The sequence below is a fragment of the Vulpes vulpes genome, chromosome 4 (assembly GCF_048418805.1).
Source record: "Vulpes vulpes isolate BD-2025 chromosome 4, VulVul3, whole genome shotgun sequence".
Lineage (NCBI taxonomy): Eukaryota > Metazoa > Chordata > Mammalia > Carnivora > Canidae > Vulpes > Vulpes vulpes.
The window spans coordinates 122,817,679-122,839,654 of NC_132783.1; the positions used below are offsets into that span (position 1 = coordinate 122,817,679).

The window sequence follows — 21,976 nt, forward strand, 5'->3', positions numbered from 1 at the left end:
ATCTAAAAAATTAAAAAAAAAGAAAAACAGACAAATAAACATATATATGGAGAGAGCCCCGAAGAGCTAGACAACTCAAAAGCATTAAAGGTGGCAGTCCTATAAAGAAAAACCAACTAAGTTACTAAGCATTTAAACAAATTGAATATTGTTTCTAAAAGGTAGCATGGGAAATCAGTGTGAGACAGCCAGGATCCACAAGAGGCTCTACTCTGAAATTTCTCTTGCTACTCTTCCTGGTGTCAGAGGGCTCTGAGATTATCGGCCTTTTCTCTCTGCTGCTTCTGACCTGGCTTCTTTGCTCTATTGGCTGTGGAAGGAATGAAAGGCAACTTCCTTAACTTCTCTCCTAGGGCCCACCTCTTCAGCCCACGCCAGTGAAGGAAAATACACGTGGCTAATTTTTCTAGGTTTTCCAAGGGCTTTTCCATTCTGGAAAGAAGACCTGAGTTTATTGGGATCCCTTCCCAACCCTCTTTCTTTTTTGCCCACAGGAAAAACGTAGTCACAAGGATACTCAAAGGAATAACATAGCCTCATGTAATATGGAGAAGTTTCTCTCTTTGTGCATCTCCTGGGAGTTTCATTAATGAAGCTGAAACAGAAGTTTATCCTTCCTGAGGATGAGAGGAGAAACCAGCAGCGACTGGAGGCTACAGTTCTGAGGGAAAGAGTCTTAAGGGTTTACCCTCTCCTTTTTCTCTAGCTAACAACCATACAAATCCTGACCAGGCCTGCCCAGTCTGACGTGAGAAACGGGTTGTGAGGAAGATATCAAACAGTATTTTCAAGACAGATTAGGAAACAGAGAGAACCAGGATCCCAAGTTGAGGTTCAGCTATTTTCTTTTTTTCCCCCACAGGGGATTTCTAGTTGCTATTGGAATGAGTAGCATTTTGTTGTAGTGAATTTGCAAAACAAGATTTAGACATATTAATTTATCCTCAGTTTATAGTTTGGTACCATTGGGGTGGAAGAGCAGAAACCACTTAAGGAAGTACCGGTAGCATACAATAGTACTGCTTTGGCCACAAATTCTTCAAATTATATATGTCTTTATTAAAAAATATTTGCTGCTAACTTATTCAGGTCTTGGAGCATACCAAAAGATAAAGACTTTTATCTGGAGGAGCTCCCAGTCTAGTGGAGGAAATGAAGAAAGGCTGTCGCTCTTACCAGCACAATGTGTTGGAACCCACGAGAAATGTTCACCCTAATGGCTGTAAGACTGCATCTGGTAACAGGCCTCAGAGAGGAGGTAAGATTCCCTTTGAGATTTTTAAAGAAAGATTAAAGCAACGGATCTGACAGTGGTAATGGGTAGAATGAACTGACTCGTAGGGAAGTCCAAGGTTTGGTGCATCCAGGTATTAATGGGGGATCCTGGTTTGACTGGAAATAAGTCATGTGAAGTGAGTAGATAGATAGAAAACTATTTGGTTTCTTCATATAGGGCTTCAATACTGTGTTAGAATCTGTGGTTCATGTATGAATGAGAAACCACAAAATCTTCTGAGCAGGATAGAACCCTGATGAGGAGATCTTCAAGGCTGGGTGAGAGATTTCCTTCCATGTCCCCACCTATCACATCATGCAGCATCCCGGACTGTAGTTGCCTTTGTCTGTACTTTCTTAGTGTGGACTCCTGTTAAGGCAAGAACTACGTCTTGGAAGGTGAAAATGAGCATATGGAGAACATGGATCACAGAAACTGGTACACACAATGGGCTAAAAATATATATGATTTGAATAGATAAATGAAAATAGTAGAGCTGACAAATATTATAGCATTTTAAGGGAGCAGAGATATTTTGGATGGAGGCTTGACAGCTCTTGGAGACTGAGTAGATGTAGCAGGCAAGAGAAATAGTTTTCAACGTGGTGACTTTGGGAATGGAACAAAAATAACGTAAGTCTTGAGCACTGCTATTTCGATAGAAAAATGTGCTAGTGCAAGCTTCCAAACCCTCATTGTTGGAATTATGCAAGCCAAAATACCATTCCTGATCCCTGGAAACAGATGTCACTCAGACAATATTATAAAACAAAATCAATGTTTATGAAGTTTACTATTTGCTTATTTTTAAAAAAAAACCCTTCTGTACACTAAAAAGCAAATCTATGTGTTTGTCAGATGCCTTTTGAATGTCTATATGTAGCTTAGTATCTTGCCTCATGTCCAACGTATGACCAGTCCTTTTTGCCCTCTACGAAATAAGAAAACTCCCATTAAGGAGAATGGAAAGAAAATGATGGATCTATTATTCTTCATTATACTATGTAGCTAAATGGTATAATGTTGCCCTGTACTTCTCCTAAATCATCCTGATTGATTAGCAGATGTGGACAAGGTATGAAAGCGATGGAGAGAGACAGTGGTCCCCTTTAGTCCAAAGTGTGTGTGTAGGGGGGCATTCTCTGTCCGCTTTCTTCAGTAATGCTAATAGAAATTTAAAATGCTTTTTAATTATAAGGTTATAAAAATTAAACACTGCATGTTTAACATCTTAAAGTTATGAAATTAAGCATAACATTAGCAAAGAGAGACTGCTGGTATTGATAGGTAGAGAATAATGTTCAGGAATGCCATTTTTTACCCAAAGACGCCCCCCCCCCCCCAATTGCATTAACTATGCCAGTGCTCCAAGAGAACTACAAAGTATTGCAGAAATTTGGAACAGAGAGACATCATTTATGGCTGGGTGATCCAGAAAGTATTCATGTACTTGAGGGCACATGAGTTTGGCCTTGAATTATGGATAGATGTGCAATACGCAGAAACTCAAGGAAAAATATTCCAAATAATAAATTGCAGGAGGCTACACTGCTCCACGGCTGCTGCATCTCGGCACTAGAATATTGATTATGCTGCAAGCCTACAAGTATTAAGAAATACGTATCCCAGAAGTTAACCCAGAAACACATAAAGAATAGAAATGGTCCCAATTACACAGCTGCAAAAATTTAGTTAGATGTCAGAGTAGTAAGTATGTATAATAAAATTCAGGTTTGTTACAATTTATACCATGTTAGAAGAAAGCAATTCCTTTGGAAGGAACCTTATTTCACCACTGACTTATAATTATAGATGTACTTAATTCCATCACTGATTTATTTTTATTGGTAATGAGGATTAGTACTTTAGCTTAAAGTATCTCGCTTCCATGTATGTCAAGTAGTTAATGACCTGTAAATGAACTCTTAAATATGCTAAAGAAGCTCATTATTTAAGGTAATTATTTAGCAAAGCAATGATCCTTTGATTATGCAAATTACTGACATTAAATTATAAATCTGTGAGTACCCAGTTTTATGTTTCATTCCAGGCCCTCAAAATGACCTTCCAAAGCAGGTATTGCTTGATCCAAAGTTAGGATGAGTAACAGGAGGATGAAAGCATATACCTCAAGGCTGACGAGAGAGATGTTAGCAACGTTTCCTTCAGCTGATGGAGTTGGGAGCTGGAGATGATGATGATGATGATGATGATGATGATGATGATGATGATAGCTGTGGCTTGTTATGTTCCTCCTGCTGAGTAGTTGTTTAGATTTATGAAAATATTATGTGCCAATCTTAAGACACATTCTAAAGATTTTTGGCTTTAATGTTGCTTTATTTGAAAACCATCTCCATCAGACAGATATTTATGAGTTACTTTTTATGTATGTAATAAGTGTCAAAACATTTATTAGGTACCGAAAATAATGTGTGCCTGATAGGAAGGAAGAGGGGTGACCAGGGGGCAAGAAGCAGACAATCAATAAACCTTTTCACCATGTGCTAAGTGAGATGGATGAGCTCTGGTCAGATACTCAGAGAAGACTTAGAACAATCACTTGGTCCAGTCTGGGAGAAAGAGGGAAGGTGGTGGAGGAAGTGAAAACAGAATGAAAGTGAAGGGGAGTAAAATGTGGAGACGGGAAGTAGGGCTGTCTTAGGCAGAGAGAAAAAGCCTGAGAGAAGTGAGTAGTAATGGGCTGTTCTCTGGACTGCGAATAACTCAGTGTGACTCCAGTGCTGAGTGTAAGGATCGCTGTGGTGGCGGTGCAAAATGAGGCTGGAGAGGGAAAAGGAGCCAGAAGTTTTATCTTGAGGAATATGTTAGGAGACACTGAAAGATTTTAAGTAAGGGGCCTATAAAACCAGGTTTACATTTCAGAAAGATCAGCATTATGAAAGGGGGTCAAGCCACTGGTGATATTAAAAATTCCAGTAGCTTATTTAGCTGGGACCAAAGGGCAGCAGGGTCTTATGTGAGCCGAGTTAACACTTCAGTTGCTGCCTCCAGGCCAGTGCAGATGTCTATTCACTAACATATAGAGGTATTCAGTATCTTAGCAATCATAAGGCTGCACTCATATGTCCTAGCTGAATATCTGTTCTGGGTAGAAGGCACTGGATTCGGTTGAGAGCCATTGGAGATCACTGATATAACCCATGTAGAAGTTAACAAAGTATGTCACAGGAGAAATCAAAACACTTGAATGCACTCAAGACACTCAGAAAGAGAAATTAAATGACTTGGCTATTAATTGGTGGTGATGGAGTGAAAGGGAGGGGAATAGGGGATGACTTGTCTCCTGGCTTGAGTAAACAGGTGGATGGAGTGGCCATTCATTGGGTCATTGAGAAGTGTGAAAAGGGAGTAGAATAGTCAGGGATAGGAAAACCAGTGAGTTTTTTATTTGACGTATCTCTTGAACACTGAGGAAGAGATGTTTGTTTAGCATTATATGATCCTATAAATTTGAAGCTCAGGAGAGAGAGGAACAAGAGCCGCAGGTTTAGGAGTCATCATTATAGGTGGGAGTTGAAGCCATTCACGGTGGACGATGTCTTCCAAGTAGAGCATATCGAGTGAGGTGCCACCATCTTGGACAGTGAGTCTTAGGTGTTCCCTAGGCAATAGTGCCTTGTACACACACACAATTGGACATCACATCAAAACCCATATGAGATTTACTAACCACTCTCTTACATATCTCAGTATTTATAGGTTTCCTAGGTTAGGGGTGAAGTGCATTCCCAAAGATGTCCCTTTGTGGATAGAATATTCCTCCCCTACTCTTCTTCACATGGAAAAATATGTGCTTTTATAGATGGTCTAGAAACACTGTTTTCAGTTAGCCCTACTCTCTTTCCTGAATACTAAAAGGAATAGGAGAATCTTAATTGATCTCCAATAAAAAATTTGGAGAAAAATTATTTTCAGTTTATATTAAGTTATCCTAACATATAAATTGGGTCTTTTGTTTACTAATTTACTGCTTTTTCCTAAATTCTACGTATTGTCTACCTATTCTTTTTCTTAGTTCTTCTCCAGGCCTCTGCGCCTGTAAGAACTATTAAAACCAATTCATAGCTTCTTGCTTTCTGTCTCTCTCAGAACTCCTGTTTGGGAAGTATGGCTGCCAGCATACTTCCCAAACTCCACTTCCATGACGTCATTCACCAAGAGCTGGCAATGACTTTTCCACTGTCAATTATACCAACTGCATACTGCACCCCCTACCCCCGCCCACTCTCTAGAATAAAATCACACCTAGCCTATGAATGGTTTTGATGATTCCCTGATAGAGATCCTCAAGGCAATCAGACCTAAATCTTCATTGACTCAGCCCCCTAGTCTGCATAATTCACACACTTGTTTTCTGTTTTTGCTGAGCTGGGGTCTCAGCAGTAAGAAACATGGTTTATTAGAAAGAGCACAGAGATAAGACTCGGAAACTCTGGCCCTAAGTTTGAAGCCTAGTGACTCTTTTGACAAGCTATTTAATTTCTTATCTCTGAGAGATAAAGAAATCTGCTAACACCTTTCATAGGGTTATTCTGAAGGGTAAATGAGATCATCTATGTGAACGTGCTTTCTAAATTATAAAGTGCTAGATAAAGCAAACCCTATGTAATCAAAATTTCTCTTATCTGAAATTCAGGAATACACGATTTTTAAAGAATGTATATGTTTGATAGCTTTGAAATTTTCAGTGTTCTTAGATACAAGTCAGAAGTCACTACTATATGAAATAATTAAAAAGAAGGACCCAGAGGTTGGGAACAGAAATAGAGACAAAATAAATACTCAACAAATTCTTGGGGATTCTCAACATTGGTTTTCCAAAAGAGTGGGCTTCAAAGGGTTTCAAATAGAAACCCTAGGATGTAGAGGTACATTCTTGCCAACTATATTCTTATGATGAGGAATGCAGATAATTGTAAGAAGGAATGGCAGTTCCAAAAGTAAGACTGAGCCATGAAGTCATAAAGATATACAAAATTTGGATGAGGAAAAGCTAAAAACTCAAAAAATTAAGTGCTTTCTAATATATGTGTTATCTGCAAAAAAGCAGAAGCAGATGAGTAAATCATTGTAACTTTGTTGCAAAAAGATTACAAAAAGTATCTGGTGAATAAGCAAATGGAAATTAGCAATATAGTACTCATTGGCACTAATTTAAGGTTTCAAAATGTCCTTTGGATTGCAGTTTTTAATTCAATGATTTCAAAATTATTTATGAATTTTTGCGGGTTCACTCAAGACCCTTGCATTGGTAAGCCTACTTTCCTTCATATGCCAATCTTCCTTTCATTTTGGTTTTAAAGGCCTTTTCCTCAAGTTGGGGAAGGTCTATGGGATGTTAAGGGTTGGGCTAACACCATGGTATTTCCCCCTTACCTATGATGTAGATTATCTGTTTGTTTCCTAAACATTGCTTGCATTTTTGGCCTTTTCCATTCAACATTGTTGTTTTTGTGAGATTCATGAATTATTTCCAAACATGGTTTTGCTTTTCCCAAGTAGAAGGTTCCTTAAGGCCAACACAAAATATAAAACTCTCTATTCCTTATAAGAATATTGTAAACTCTAAGTATGCACATAGACTCTTAACAGGTATTTCTAGAGTAACTGAAATCAAGTCTAATAAACAGAAGTTAACTCTCTATGGTTTCTCAGCTGTAAATGTAACATGAGTAAAAACTGTTACTTCTTATGAGAATATAAACTTAGTTCCTCATATTTACTATTAATGTATTTAGAAAACCAAATTTGTTTATGGACTAATGTCTTATTCAGTTAATGAGATGTTATAAAATGTAGTGGTTTAAAAATCATTTTCCAATTACTAATCAAGCCAGAAATGCTTAGAAAATTCAAGATGATTCATTTGAAATGCTCCTTTTGATATTATGCCTAAGTGTTTATAGAGCATATCTACAAAACATATAAATTTTTTTTTTGTTTCAATCCTGTAGTTCTTGACAGAATTTGAAATTAAAATGGTACTCAACATGACCAATTAAATATATTGTGACTATTTGGGGGGAATATTGGTAAGAAGGCTTTTTTTAAATACCCCCTTATTTTAAAAGTATTTTATAAGTGAAAAAAGGCAAAATCGTTTTTAGAGTTTGTTGAGAACTTCAAAAATCTAGTCCCCAGAAGCAAGATTCATCATCAGGAGAGTATCTAAGACCTAGCCAAGTTTTCAAAATAGTGCCCACATATACCGTACTTGTTGAACAAATTCAGATTTATTGAAAGTAAACATTTACATTGGCTACAATGTTAGAACTATTACAAAGCTGGATAAAAGAGGCTTAAGTAGCAATAGAAAGCAAGTGCAATAAAAAGTGAATAGAGAAAATATTTGGCCTTAGTGATCTCTTGGCAGTATTTACATTATGTACATATTGTTAAATATTTATAATAACTCTAAGGCACCAAAGGCTAAATAGCAGGTTGCAATATACTATTTTGTGCACAAAAGTCAAGAAATTTATTGTAAAGAAGGCTGGATAGTTAAAGAAACATAGGCATATCTTAATGTTTACATAAAGGAGTGGCTGCATTTTTTTAAATCTCAAATGATACATTAAATATTGGGCAGATTGAAGAAAATATTTTTAGAACATTAAATTATGTTGACTATGTAAATAAGCACTATTTTTTTTTACTGACTTGCTGGTAAATGTGTAATGTAATCTATTCTTCAACACAGCTTTTTCACACTCATGGATATGTTTTGTCTAAAAACTACTTGAAATTCTTTTAACCTACAAAAACTTATCCTAATATATCATACTGTATACAAAAGCTCCAGGAAAAATTGACTGGACAATAATATACATCAAATTTATATATAATCTGACAAAAATTTAGCAGGCATTCAATGCCAAAATAATTGAATATTCAGTCTGCCATTCTGGCAAAGCAGTTGAGTATTTTAATCCTTTAACTGTTAAGTGAGCAATTGTTTGTGGCTTAGGTGAATTGAAGTCAAATTGGCCCATGGAGAAACCAATCTGAAAGGGAACTAATTATATTCAAATTTTGCAACTTGAAACCCCTTCATATAACTCACTGGGTTGTACCTACTATCATTCATCACCAGTGACTGAAATATCCATATTACTGCACTGTCAAGAGGTAACTGACAATATCTATGTCCAACACAGTCTTGACCATTGAATTATTTGATAACTTTCATTTGCAAAATTTTATTTGTTCCTTCTACTGGAAACCCAATTTACCTTCACAAACAGTCTATCATTTGTCTTGAGGTAGTGTTATAATGAAGAATTCAGCGAAACAATCGAATAACATCCTAATATTTTTTAAATGTGCTTCAAGTGCTACTATGAAATCCACATATTTAAGTGGTAGATAGTTCAAGGTTGAGTGGCCCTTCATGACATATGAAATTACTATTTGATGAAGGCATCCAGACATTAACAAAGATGATGAATTTTTCCTTAAAACTTTCTCAAATGCCATGCCCTCTGGCAAGGTATGATATTATGGTATAAAGTACTGCTAAAATTCTTTCAATGGTATTAAAAATTCATATACTTGCATATTAAAAGTTTTCTTTCTTTTAGCAAAGCAGACAATAACTGAGAGAGGTCTTTTCTAAACTCTTAAATTTTTCAATGAGAGATATTCAGAACATTAACAATAAATAGTTTTGGGGTTGGTTTCTTACATCACATATTTAATACTAAGCTTAAGGATGTGGCACATCTTTAAATTTTAAATTGAAAACTCCTCCATGTCCAACATTTGACTGAGATTTGCTGAGCAAAAAGAAATAAAAATAATTTCAACATAATGTAGTCTAAGGCACCTTTGGTGCCTTACTATAATGCATTCTATAGCACTAGGTTATATTATTTTTTCTCTTCTCGAATGTCCAGTCATTTTCTTCTCTTTTTCAATACAGTGGACAGTGAAAGAGGACAAATTACTTATAGGGAAATGTTCACAAAGTCAGTAACGCAGGAAAAAGTAGAAATAAATTAAGGTTCTTCTTCTCCTACTTCAAGAATGAAAATAAAAGATTACCTTTGTTCGGTGGGTTAATACTAAGTAGTAATGTCACACAATTAATATAACTATTACAAAGCATCAGTGAACAGACTTCAAATATTTTATAAATACAATACAATATCACATTTGGCATCATCAAATATGTCAATAGATAATATCTTTATGGGTTGACTGAATCAAGGCATGATAATGTTTAAGCTTCTAAATTTTAAAGACCTCCTTCGATCTTGTAAGCATGATATTCATTTACTACTAGTATATATTGAAATTAAATTCTTTAAAAATAAAGTAAGTATCAGCATACTATAGCTATCCCAATATCAAAAGTTCAATTAAAAGAACTTTAATTGCTCTAATACTTAGAATATTTGCTTACAAAGGATCTGAACTTAATTTTCCAAAATAAACTTAAAATCTGTCATTCTGCATTGTAATAGCATTCAATTAATTACCTTTAGGAGACATCTTATTTTATTATCATAAAAGATGTCTATTATCTGTAATATTTAGGAGGCATTAAAACTATCAACTACTTTCCTTGTTCTAAGAGGTGAATTTACTTTTATTCTTGAACTGGCAATAGGAGTTTGCATTAAGCCAGTGTTTGCTCCCTGAAATGCTCTCCCCTGAGTCCTCCAAGTTACCCTTCCAGTTCAGATTTTAATACTACACTCCTTACCGATCACTCAACTGTTAAGTCAGACCTTAATGGATTGGGTCCATGGTTTTAAAACTGTGCTTGGAGGCACTGAACACTGTTTTGGGAGGTGCGTCAATGATGCCAGTGGCCACATAGGTGGGGCTCTAAGACCTCAATTTCTAAATCCTGCTAGTACATCTTCGTAGTTATGGTATTTATAGAATGTGCCACAAAATTAATTTGAAAAATTATCTTGTTGCTTAAAAATGTTTTTAAAACACAAAGGGATTTGGAAGACTTGGGGAATCTTGACAGGAAAAAAGCAAGTGGTCCTTTTGTCCTGTGTAGTCTTCAAGTATCTGGTCACAGAACACTAGGTAAAATGCTCTATTTTGGCCCTACCATGCCAATACTGTCCCTCAGTCTGGCTTTGGGTTCAGAGGCACAAATCAGAATAGATCAATGTTTTAAGTGTATCCTATAACAATGATTAATATCCCAACCACTTCAAGTCTATTTTTGCAGAAATTAAGTGGCATAGCGATTATTTACAGTATTAGAAAACAAACAATTAATAAATACTTCTTGAATAGCAACCCTTAACAACGTGTATGACCTTTTCGCTCACCTTTTATGCCAAAGGAAATAAACATAGAAGTTATAACATTATACTTGCAAATGACTAAACATTTTTATTTATTTATTTTCTTTCTAAATAACTGAGCAGCAGATATGAGCCTTGATTCAGGATTTGAATAGAGTGGCAGACTTGCTAATTAAATTGCTCTCATGAATGGCCTTATTCCAAAGACATCATGTAGGAAAATAAACACCATCAATTAAAACTTATGATGAATATGAATAACTTTAGGACTCAAAGAAATAGAAATGATTTTGATGAGCACATGACTCTTGAAAGGAAAATGCTGAGAGCTGGTGTTATTATTCTTATAAACTTATTTGTGTTCTTTTAATATAAAAGAAACTTCAAAGTTTATCTTCTTTCTCAATACGAAAAAAACTAAGCCGAGGTATTAGATGAAAAAATATAAAAAATGCTGGTGTGGTATAAATAAATTTTAAAAATGCTCCATTGTAGGAAATAAAAAATATAGTTTGTTTAAATTTTGAGGCCCTTCTCTTAAACATATAATCATTTAAATATAGATTTAGTCCACCTGGGGCATCTATGTTCCCCAAATTATAACTGTTAGATAACATCACGAAAGAGCTGAATTTTAACTGAAGGGAAAATTATTTAAACAAATAGAAAAATTGTAAATATTTTCAATGACTGAATGGTGGTAAATTTGACTCATATCTTGGTTTATGTCCAGATTTACTGCTTACTATTATTCTTTTCATTAAATGAGCATAGACAGAATTGTGGAGCTGTGCTATCTGTTGTTGAAACACATATATGTGTATACATACACACATATATGCACAGTCACACACTTTGATGTATCAATCTATAGATATGTACATTACATACTCTTGGGCAAAGCACTGCATCTAAGACCTAATTATTTTTGTATAAGAAAAAAATAACAGGAGAATAGGAAACATCCCTCCCCAAAACATTTGAATGCTCATACCACTAATTAAACAGCACATCAGAATGTGCAAACGTACTTATTGCAAAGTATCATATAGATTTAGACGTCATTATAAAATGTTCTCAGTTCTATTTTGTTAACCTAAAATGTCGGTATATAATACCAAATTTCCAATTAAAGAGTTTAATATAAAAATATCAGCACAAAACTGTTTTTTCAATCTGTTTATTGTGTGAGCAACCCAAACTTTAGTTTAAGTGCTGTTGTAATTTTATTACTAGATTCCATAACCCTACAATTGATAAATTTTATACCATTTTAGGTATTTAATGAGATACTTAGAAATACTAAGAAAAAAATCAGTATTCAAAGGGTTACTTTTGTTTATAATAACAATAAATTATTTTATCATCTTCTTCAGTTCAAAATCCAGCTTTGAACCCGAGGAAGGCTTTCAAATCATGTTAATTAAATGGTGGTCCTTTAACCAGTAGCAGTTTGATTACCAATTACTCGAAGGATCTCTTTGTGAATGCCTCCTTCTTGTGTGTTAATATTCGCATCTCCAACTTGGCCATCTTCATAGCTAAAACCCAAAAAAAGAAACAGAGGACATTTTTAAAGGGATAAAATATCCAAAAAGCACTTAAGCCACCTTAGAAATGCTATTTGGTACCTAAAACCTTTAATAGCCAAAGGGAATGAGCAGTGAAGAAGTTATTTCTCAGGTGTATTTAATAATGTGTGTGCATTAATAAACACAGAAAAGCCTGCTAAACACATGATCATCCTACATCATGCCCTGTTTGCCCCTTCCTTCCTTTTTCATCCCTAAAGCATTGCCTGTGCTGCAGGAAGCACCTTGTGTCTTTGGCCTGGCAGACTTTTCCCTCAGCAGTTGTTTTATGAAGCCTACTCTGAAGGAACCTACCAGCCTTAGCTTTCCATTCCTTAGGTTCAAAACTTGTTAGCCCCACTCGTACTTCAATCATTTGTTTATTTTCTGATCTGTGACACTTCAGAAATTACTTCACTTTCTGCCACTGCTCTGCCTTCTAATTATTATTCTGTTGTGATCGGTGCCACCTTTTTTCCCCTTATCACTGGTTGCTCTATGTAGACTGACTATAGAAGATATTCTTATTTATGCTGGTACTTCACAGAGGAATGCAAGTGTGCTAAGTTTAGCTAAGCTACAGAAGTGGAGATATAGCATTAAAGGACAGCGATTACTAAGTCCTTTAGAAAGAAATAATTGCATTTTAGATGATTATTCATTTCCTCAAATAAACTTACTTGGGCAATAAGAATTTTCCAAGAATGGGTTTTTAAACTTCCATGGTAATATTCAGAAGGAGAATAGGTGATGAATTAATTTTACTTCATAAAAATGACTTCAAGACAGAAGCTTTCGAGAAGTGGTAATTACTTCAAAGTAGATAACCAGGGGTGTAAGCAGTCTCAAAGATTTATGCGCACCACTGTCTTTTCCTCACCACATTAAAATTCTGAAATAGCACAATACAGGAAAATGGAATAGATGACACACAGCAATGAGAACTCCGGTCCTTATGTAATCCACTGCTTAAATACCTAGTGATCACTGCATTTGTATCAAGTTTAAACTCTTAAGAACTCACCCCCTGTTGCCTATCAACTTGATTAATTTGATCCATATAGTATGTACACACACACACACACACACACACACACACACGAGCGTACGCATATGTACGTGTCCGACACTCACTGTGAAGAAAAGAAAGGGATATGTGGCACATGGCTCACTTAGAATTATTTTCCCAGGAGACCAAACTGTAAAAGTGCTGTGTTAATTAAGTGGAGAATGCTAAAGCGAAATGTTTTAAGCACTGTCTGAATCCAATTTGGTGCTTTGTGGCAAACTGTGTAAAAGATACATTTTACTGGGCAAGTAAAATATGTTATACTTGTTTTTGTGCAAATCCTGGCTACCCATGGGACAAAGGGTAAACTAAGCCATCCATAATGCTGAGTCAAGGCTGGGGAGGCAACCTGGCTTGCAGGCTCATCCCAAGAGAGAGAATGGTGTTTACCAAGCTGATCCAGCTAGTTCCTCAAGGATCTGGATTTTGGAAAGCAAAAAACACTACCAAAAAGACAACTGGAGAGACAAAGAAACCATAGTGCTTACACATACCAGTCCACATGGCTCTCTCCTCATTTTCCTAATACACATTTATGTTCGTTCTCTATGGCATCTGTGTCCTCTGTCCACTGGACACAAAGTTGAGTAAGATACTCTTGGCTTAACTGATACTCAGCCTACATATTACCATCTCTATTCCTTTCAATTTAAAATTGACCTTTGAGATTTGTCTACAGTACATTTTAACTGCTCCTGCTTTCCTCAACCCACTGCAATCATTCTTCTGACCCTACCACTCTACTGAAAGTATGGACAATGGTTACCCATGGCCTCATAGATGAGAGATTCAGATTTTACCTGCTACGTCTGCAATATGTGATACAGTCGACTGCTCTTTTTTCCTGAAGCTATATTATCTCTTCACTCCCTAGTTGTCCCTTTGATTATTAATTCTCAGTTTCTTTCATCTCGTCTTCTTCCCTGGCCTCCCATTTCAAGGCTGGTTTTAGCCACAATTCACTCTCAGTGTTTTCTCTTTTCATGATATGCAAACTCTCAATTATTTTGGTCTCTCCCGCTGCTTTAATTATCACCCACATGCTGATTCCTAAACTATATCTCTAATCCTTACATATTTCCCTAACTATAATTTTCCCACAGAAATCACAAATCTAGTATATTCAAAGCTGAGCTTAATTTTTTTACCCAAGACTCCTTTTTTACTCTATCAAAGTCTCAATTTGGAGTACCATCATTTACCCAGTCTCTCAACAAGAAAACTTCAGCCATTCTCGGCTCTTCCGTGTGCCAAAATCCAATAAATCACCAAGTTATCTTGCTTCTGTTTTCCTAATTATTCCCAGTTGCATCTTCTCTTCATTTAATGCTAAAACCTTCATTCAGGGCTTCATTATCATTTGTCTAAACAAGTGATTTTCAAGTCGCAGGTTACGTACAATTAGCAGGTTCTGAAATTAACTTAGATTGTCCAGGCTAGCATTTTTCAATGAAATTAGAATAGGACATGGAATAGTAAAGTCACCACACAAAGTAAGCATTGTTTTTTCTCAGGTCACAATGTCAAACGCATTTTCTTTTGGAATGAGAAATACTGACCTAGATGATTATAAGAACATTATAACTGATCTCTCTGTCTCCACACTTAGCCCCATCGTCCCTCCTATAAGATGATTTCCTGCTCTGCTTGAGTGATACAAATGGCCTCCACTTCACTTGCAGCACAAAACCAATGGCACTGGCATGACACACTGGGGTCCTTCATAACCTAATCCTAAATTTCCTCTCCAGCCACATCCCTCTCCTCCAATACTCTATCTCCATCAGATGGAAGGGTTTGATATCCCCAAATACTACCTGTTCACTGATACTTGAAAAACATTTGTAGTTAATGGAGAGAAGATGAGACTTATATTCTCTAAATAAACAGTAATAATATAAGACAGAAAGAGCCTGGGGTAGAGGGAGTAGAGAGCAAGAGCAATCGATTGAAATTAAAAATATTAAGAAAAATGCACATTTCTCCATTGCCTAGGATGCCCAGAGGAAGCATTTGTAAATTGGAAGGATAAAACTGGCCACAAGCATTCAGGTGTCTTAAATAATGAAGCATATATAATAATAAAAGGAAAGACAAACTACCATTTGACTTGGCCAACTGGCAGCATTTAGATATATGCATTACTGGTGGCATTAGGGCATTTACTACAATATGGCATACAGAATACTTTGCCGCTATTTATTAGTATTACAGACAAACCCTCAATTGCTAATTAAACAGTGAAGTTCATTTATGTCCAGAAAGCACCAATATTAAAAAAAAAAAAGAAAGAAATGGAGCAAGAATGATATCAATAGGGAAATGATACACTTTTTTTAAAAGATTATTTATTTATTTATTCATAGACACACACGGAGAGAGAGAGAGAGAGGCAGAGGGAGAAGCAGGCTCCATGCAGGGAGCCTGACGTGGGACTCAATCCCAGGTCTCCAGGATCACGTCCCGGGCTGCAGGCAGTGCTAAACCGCTGCACCACCGGGGCTGCCCAGGAAATGATACACTTGACTGGGGTCTTCTCAAGAAGGAAAAAAAATGAAACCATCTAAAAGGAGACAAGAATTACTTAAGTTCCCAGGAGCATAAAAAGATTACTAAAACTTTAATAAAAAATAAACCAATGTGCTTAAAAAGCTATGAGAAATAAAATAAAAGAACAGAGGGAATTTAGCTGTCTGGAACTCTCTGGGTATGTTAGAAAATTTTGTGGATAAAAACTTCTGAATGTACTGACAAGTTCTATTCCCAAACTGATGGAGCAACTTTGTGACAGCTTTAAAGAATGGCACACGTAAATTTGTTTTCAGACTGCCTGAATCTGGAACCCAGAAATGATAGCATTGTTTTTTTATTAGCAATAGAGAGGAGAAATTCACTGTGAACTGAATGATATCCAGCACTTCTCCAAAGTTCCTTAAGGTATCTGAGGCATTGTCTACATCACTGCTCATGTACCATATCTCGTCATTACTTTGGAACGTTCAGTCTTTGTCATTGCTTTCATTCTCTATGTGTGAAGTGTTTCTACAAATAGAATTTGCATCTTACTAGGGGAGATAATAGAGTTATGCAAATAACTGTAAGACAGGCAGCAAGGATAAGCAAGGACGAGTAAAATTTACAGTAGACAGACATCATGTCTGGGATGTCAGGAAAGACCCCATGGAAAAGACCACGTAGTTAAGTCATGGAAGGTCAGCTAAGGCTGAGCTGGCAAGAAGGTTCATCGTTTGAACTGAGAACAAAGGCATGGTAGTGGGAAAAATAATTCCACATTGTTTTCAAGAAATACTCTTATTCGATCAGTAGTTTGTACGGGTCGTTGAAATAAGGTAAAAAGGGCTCTATGTTGCAGAATGTCATGTTTTTATTTGCTAAAAACTACCAGTGTGTATGAACAGGGTATAATCGAAGCTCTGCTTTAGGACTATTAATATGATATAAACAGCATGATCCTAAAAAAAAATATATGCATGGAAATGTAGGCTACATACCAAAAGATTAACTGTAGTTAACTTCAAGTGGAGATATTATGGGTGACTTTCTTCTTTTTTGCTGACCTTTAATTTCAGTTTCTATACAATGAACGGGTGCCATTAGTGTAATAATGTTAATGTGCAATAAATTTGACATTGTACAAGATAGGTTAGGGGCAATGACAAAATCAGAAGCATGGAGAATAACTAGTAATCCTTTGATGGACTCTGGGGCAGAGAATGATACATCTGTGGAAACAAAGGTATCAAAAGGAGAAAACTGTATAAAGATATATGTTGGGCATTTAAGGAAAAAGAAATTAAAAACTACAGCTCAGGATTCAAGTGTCTTTGAGTAAAATTACTGCATAGATTGGGGAAGCCAAGAACTTGACTTGGGTATTTTAGCAAGAAGGGGTTCCACTTTGTACAAACTGATTTTAAGGTATGAGCAGACTTTTCGAGGGGAAATACCTAGCGAGCAGTTAAGTGTGGGCATTGCATTCATTCCTACTTCTCTACCAAGCACTGTGCTAGGCACACAAAGACAAAAAAAGCCCTACAGTCCCTGACCTCAAGATGTATACAGAACAATGGAGAAGACCATACATAAGAAAGAATAATCCAATGATAAAAAACATGCTTACGGACATCACGCAGTAACATAAAGAAGTAGCACAAAGGAGTCAAGAGAAGTTTCTGGGAGGAGGAAAGACATACACTAAAATTTAAAAGAGGAGTGGGAATTAGGTAAATTAGCATGAAGGCAGAGAGGAAGACGGAATCCAAGCTTACTGGAGAAAGGAAAGAGAAAATGTGGGAATCATAGCGTACAAGTTAGGTTGTGAAGCATAACATCTGGAGGTGAGAAATTGTGGGTGATAAAAACTGGGGGCCGTGAGGCTGAGGACTAAATTCCCTTGACCTTCCAATGAGGTGATGCTGAAGGAAGAACAAAGGGCTTGGAGGGTGAGTTGGTTCTCTTTGCAAAGGAGACTGGGCTTCATCTTATAAGGAACAAGCAGCTCCAAAGAGTTTTAAGTAGGAGAGTGATGTGGCAGTTTAAATCTTGGAAAGGGATCTAGGTTGCAGACAGAGAAATTGGATTTATTATAGGCTAGGGATAAAGCAAAGTTCCCGATCGTATCAGCTTGATGTCATATAGCTTATGTCACAGAGCTTCACTGAGCCATGACTGAAGGTTTGTCTTCCAAAGTTATAAATAACTTGTCTGTCTCCTCACTATGTTCCCATTCAAACGCTAAGGTGTTCCCCCCCACACAAAATCACAATGAAAGTTATCTTTCTTTTCACTGAATGGCCATTATACAATTCTTATTTTACAAATTTTTCTTGTAGATGCCTCTTTATATATATTCCAAACTTTGACCAAAAATAAAAACCGCACATAGTCCAAAATATTTTCCTTTTTAGCTTTGGCTTTGTTCATTCATTAAAAATGCACTGACAAACAGTTGTGCATCAGGTGCCAGGGGAGGTGCTGCAGGGTATTAGGACAGTAAAAGAAAAGCAACAGTAGGAGTCTGCCCTTTAGGACTGGATGGCCTCATGGAAAAGTCAAATACAATGAAAAAACTGAATTTTAAATGGAAATTCTACAGTGTGAGCTGCAGGACACCAGGAAGAGAGATTAATTTTGAATAGGAGCTTCCTAGAAGAGGTGGTATTTGAGTTAGACCTTAAAAGACAGACTTTGGATAAGAATTCCTGAAATTAATTTAGTGCTGAGATCTGCCCAACTCAAGAACCTGAACATACACCATCTCTCTTCTGCAGACTTGTCTGATTTGGTCCATCCCGTTCTTAAGTTTCTGGACTTATTGGCATGCCTTGAAAAACATGAAGGAGTGTATGCCTTAAATTTATCTAATAGGCAAAATATGGAAACAACTGATTTTGCATGCCTGCCTACTCTAAATCAAAGAAACACAAAAGCATTAAGCAGGTAGACTGTAACATCAAATAAGCAAGATATGCAAACCTAGCAATTCTTAACCTCTCCTTGGTCTGAGACAGTTGAGGGGGAAGACATACACTCTTACCTCTAATAGTTTTCATTATGGTGCCGGGGTGGGGGTGGGTAGGTAGTGTGGGGGAGCCCATAGCACTAGACACACCTGTTCTGTTACCTTGCCAAAGTAGCAACCACCTTCTCTCTGATTTTTATTATTTAATCTTACTTATGGAATGTATCCAATAGTAAGTCTTCCTCTCTTGCTCTAAAATCCCCCATTTGCTGTGAAATAAACATTTTTATTGTCTATGATTAGAGCACAATATGTCCATTTGGTTTCTGCATCTTCTGCTCAAGTTCAGCTTCTAGCCCTTTTAAAAAATTGCTGCCTTATCTCTACCCATTGGCCTTAATGCCTTTGTACATGTGTCTCAGGGCCAATAATGAAATAATTGGCTGGAATCTACTCATAACATCTGAATTATTACATTTTGCTTGAAGCATTAAAATTTGATTAAGTTTATTCATTCTGAAATTATCCAACATTTTCCAAACTTATTATTTTTCTATGTGATATCTTCCTTTAAATTTTAAAGGAATTGATTTAATTTTACTTTCCAATTTTTCTTGATATAGTAGCCTGTTTCCTAAAATATCCCTCCCCCCAATTCTTCTCTCATTCTGTGCTGTTGTTTACTTGTTGGAAAGAGTATGATTAGGATATTAAACAACTGTTTTATTATCTCCGTTCCAGAAATCAGATTAGTATGGAAATTATTTTGATTTTTTGTAGTTTCACTTCAAAATAGATAAAAAAGGAAAGTACATTAATTTATATCCTGGTCATCAGGCCAAACTTCTAACATACGGAATCAGATAATGTTAATTAAAGAATCAGGATAAAATGAGAATAAGAAAATGAGATTTTGTCTGATAACAGTGTATTTGTGATAACTCATTTCTTCCTCATCAATTTATCTTTTCCTGGATGTTACCGCTCACTGGGGAAACACAATACTCATAGTACTCTGTGATTACATCTTTTATAAAGAAGCTGATGGTTGTAATTAGAATGTACATTAATTAGTGAATGGATTCTCCTTTTGATATGTTTGAATCTTATCAATTTTTCTTAATTAGTCCCTTCTCTCTTGAGGGTGCAGAGAAAAAGGATGAAATCTCATCTGTATTTTTAAAGAAATGAAAATCTTTATCTTATTTTTTTTACACTATTTGGGAAGTATCTAAGTATAAGGGAAGAATTTTATTCTTTTCTTCAGATGGTCTTTCCCCAATTTTTTCTCCTAATAAATACAGAAATCCTCCCCTCCAGACACACAAATATATACCCCTACAGATTTATTTTACATATAATTTATGTAAAATTTCAAAGAAATAACACTAAAATGCCTACTGCCTAAAGTTGTTTATTTGGCTTAACAAATTTGAATTTTAGTAAGATACTAAAAGGAGTAAATTAAACGATTAACATCAGGCTAAGGAAAGGACTTTGGGTTTACCTTTCCATCTAAATCATAAGGCAAGTCAATCAAACAACTTTGTGATTGGATGTGTCTTTTGGAAGGCCAGTCTTTTTAAGAAGAAAATTTAAAGAGTGACTTTCCTTTTTTTTTTTTTTTTTAAAGATTTTTATTTATTTGAGTGAGAGTGCAAGAGCACAGAGGGAGAGGGAGAAGCACACTCCCTGCTAAGCAGGAGAGCCTGAGGCAGGGCTCCATCCTAGCGCCTGAGATCATGACCTGAGCCAAAGCAGATGCTCAACTGACTGAGCCACTCAGGTGCCCCTAATGAGTGCCTTTCAATGAAGACCTGCACTGTGCTAAGTTTGTTTTCATAATAACCTTAAAATAGCATGCAGATAGCTTCCCTAAGAACCTCCAGACCCACATGGCATCATCCTTCTCTAACTTGCAATCTGACCCAGGAGGCTGACCTGTATGGATTCCATCAATATGCTCACTTGCCCTCTACTTTCTGGCAGGGTTTGGCCAATGAGGAGTCCTAGCAGGACACTGGCAGGAGGGCAAAGTTTAGGTTTCCCCTGGTTCCAGGATCATAAGGGCTCCTTGCACTACGTAAGTCCCTCAGCTGAAGGTTCTGGCTCCTTTCAAAGCTGCTGAACTAGAAAGGGATCTCCTGCCAGGTTCTGAGAACTGTTTCTTGTCCTTGTCCTTTTTGGTCCTGGGGATATAGAACAGCTCTAGTGCTACTAGATTCAGGCTGCTACACTAGACCATGGTTCCCTACAAACCACACTTTTAAAGTAATCTGCTTGTGGGTGACAGAAATTGTATTTCTCATGGGCCACAGGTTTCCTGTTGGGAGTCTACCTGATAAGGTAGACATATGGTGCTACAACATCTACCGATGATCCTTGACTGAATGCACTGATGAAGCTCAGAGAGGTCATGCGATGTGGCTAATGTCACCTAACTGGTGAGCCTGGAAAGAACAAAGGGCTGTCTAACCAAAGCAGGCTCTGCCCACCATTCTCGAGGCTGCCTGGTCATGAAGAAAGAAATCTATAGATATGTATATATCTCACAATATGTAATGTATGTATTAAGATGTATCGAATACAAAAGATATATAATTGCATAATACATAAATCAGTATCATAAGAAAGTCACAGTTTCTATACCATCCAAAAGAAAACCAGACAGTTCATAAAACTGTCATTGTGAACAGCCTGTCAATAAGCCTGTCGATGCAGGCATAGCATGCTGTAGATAGCAGCATGTATACTGAAGCAATCTTGAGGCAGTCATTTTGACATGGCTTATAAAGCAAGCCAGTGGGCATTTTTCCATCTTCTCTTTAGACTATGTGAAAGTACAGAACAGACATACTCAATTCTACCCTGAGGTCCTTCTTGTGATAGGACCGTGGATGAAGAACAAACAGGCAAGGAAAGGGTTGAGGGTCAAGCAAGTGTGGGTGAAGACCAGACAGGTCTATTGCACTCATTATTCAGGGATGAAAAATAATGCTATTATATTTTCATGCAGCTCTTATGATATAGCTGTGTCAAAAAAATCCACACCAATATGCCCTGCATTGCCAGCCTGTTATATGAAAAGCAGATAATCAACTTTTTCTTTTAATAATTTTATTTATTTGAGAGAAAGAGAGAGAGAGAGAGAGAGCGCGCGCGCAAGCACACGAGGCGGGAGAGGGGCAAAGGAAGAAGGAGAAGAAAACTTCCTGCTAAGCAGGATCCCAGGAGCCCAAGATTATCAACTTTTTATAAGGACAGGGCATTCTCATTATTGTT

At 36.6% G+C, this 21,976-nt stretch overlaps 1 protein-coding gene across 4 annotated transcripts in view; it reads right to left on the bottom strand.

Annotated features, from left to right (window-relative positions):
* Positions 1-7,514: 7,514 nt before the first annotated feature.
* Positions 7,515-21,976, bottom strand: part of PARP8 (poly(ADP-ribose) polymerase family member 8) — a 173,710-nt gene continuing 159,248 nt past the window's right edge. For all 4 annotated transcript variants that reach the window (XM_072756941.1, XM_072756944.1, XM_072756943.1 and 1 more), the window contains exon 27: positions 7,515-12,113. In XM_072756941.1, the coding sequence (XP_072613042.1) occupies positions 12,011-12,113 (103 nt within the window). In that variant the 3' untranslated portion in view covers positions 7,515-12,010. The remainder of the gene's footprint in view (positions 12,114-21,976) is intronic.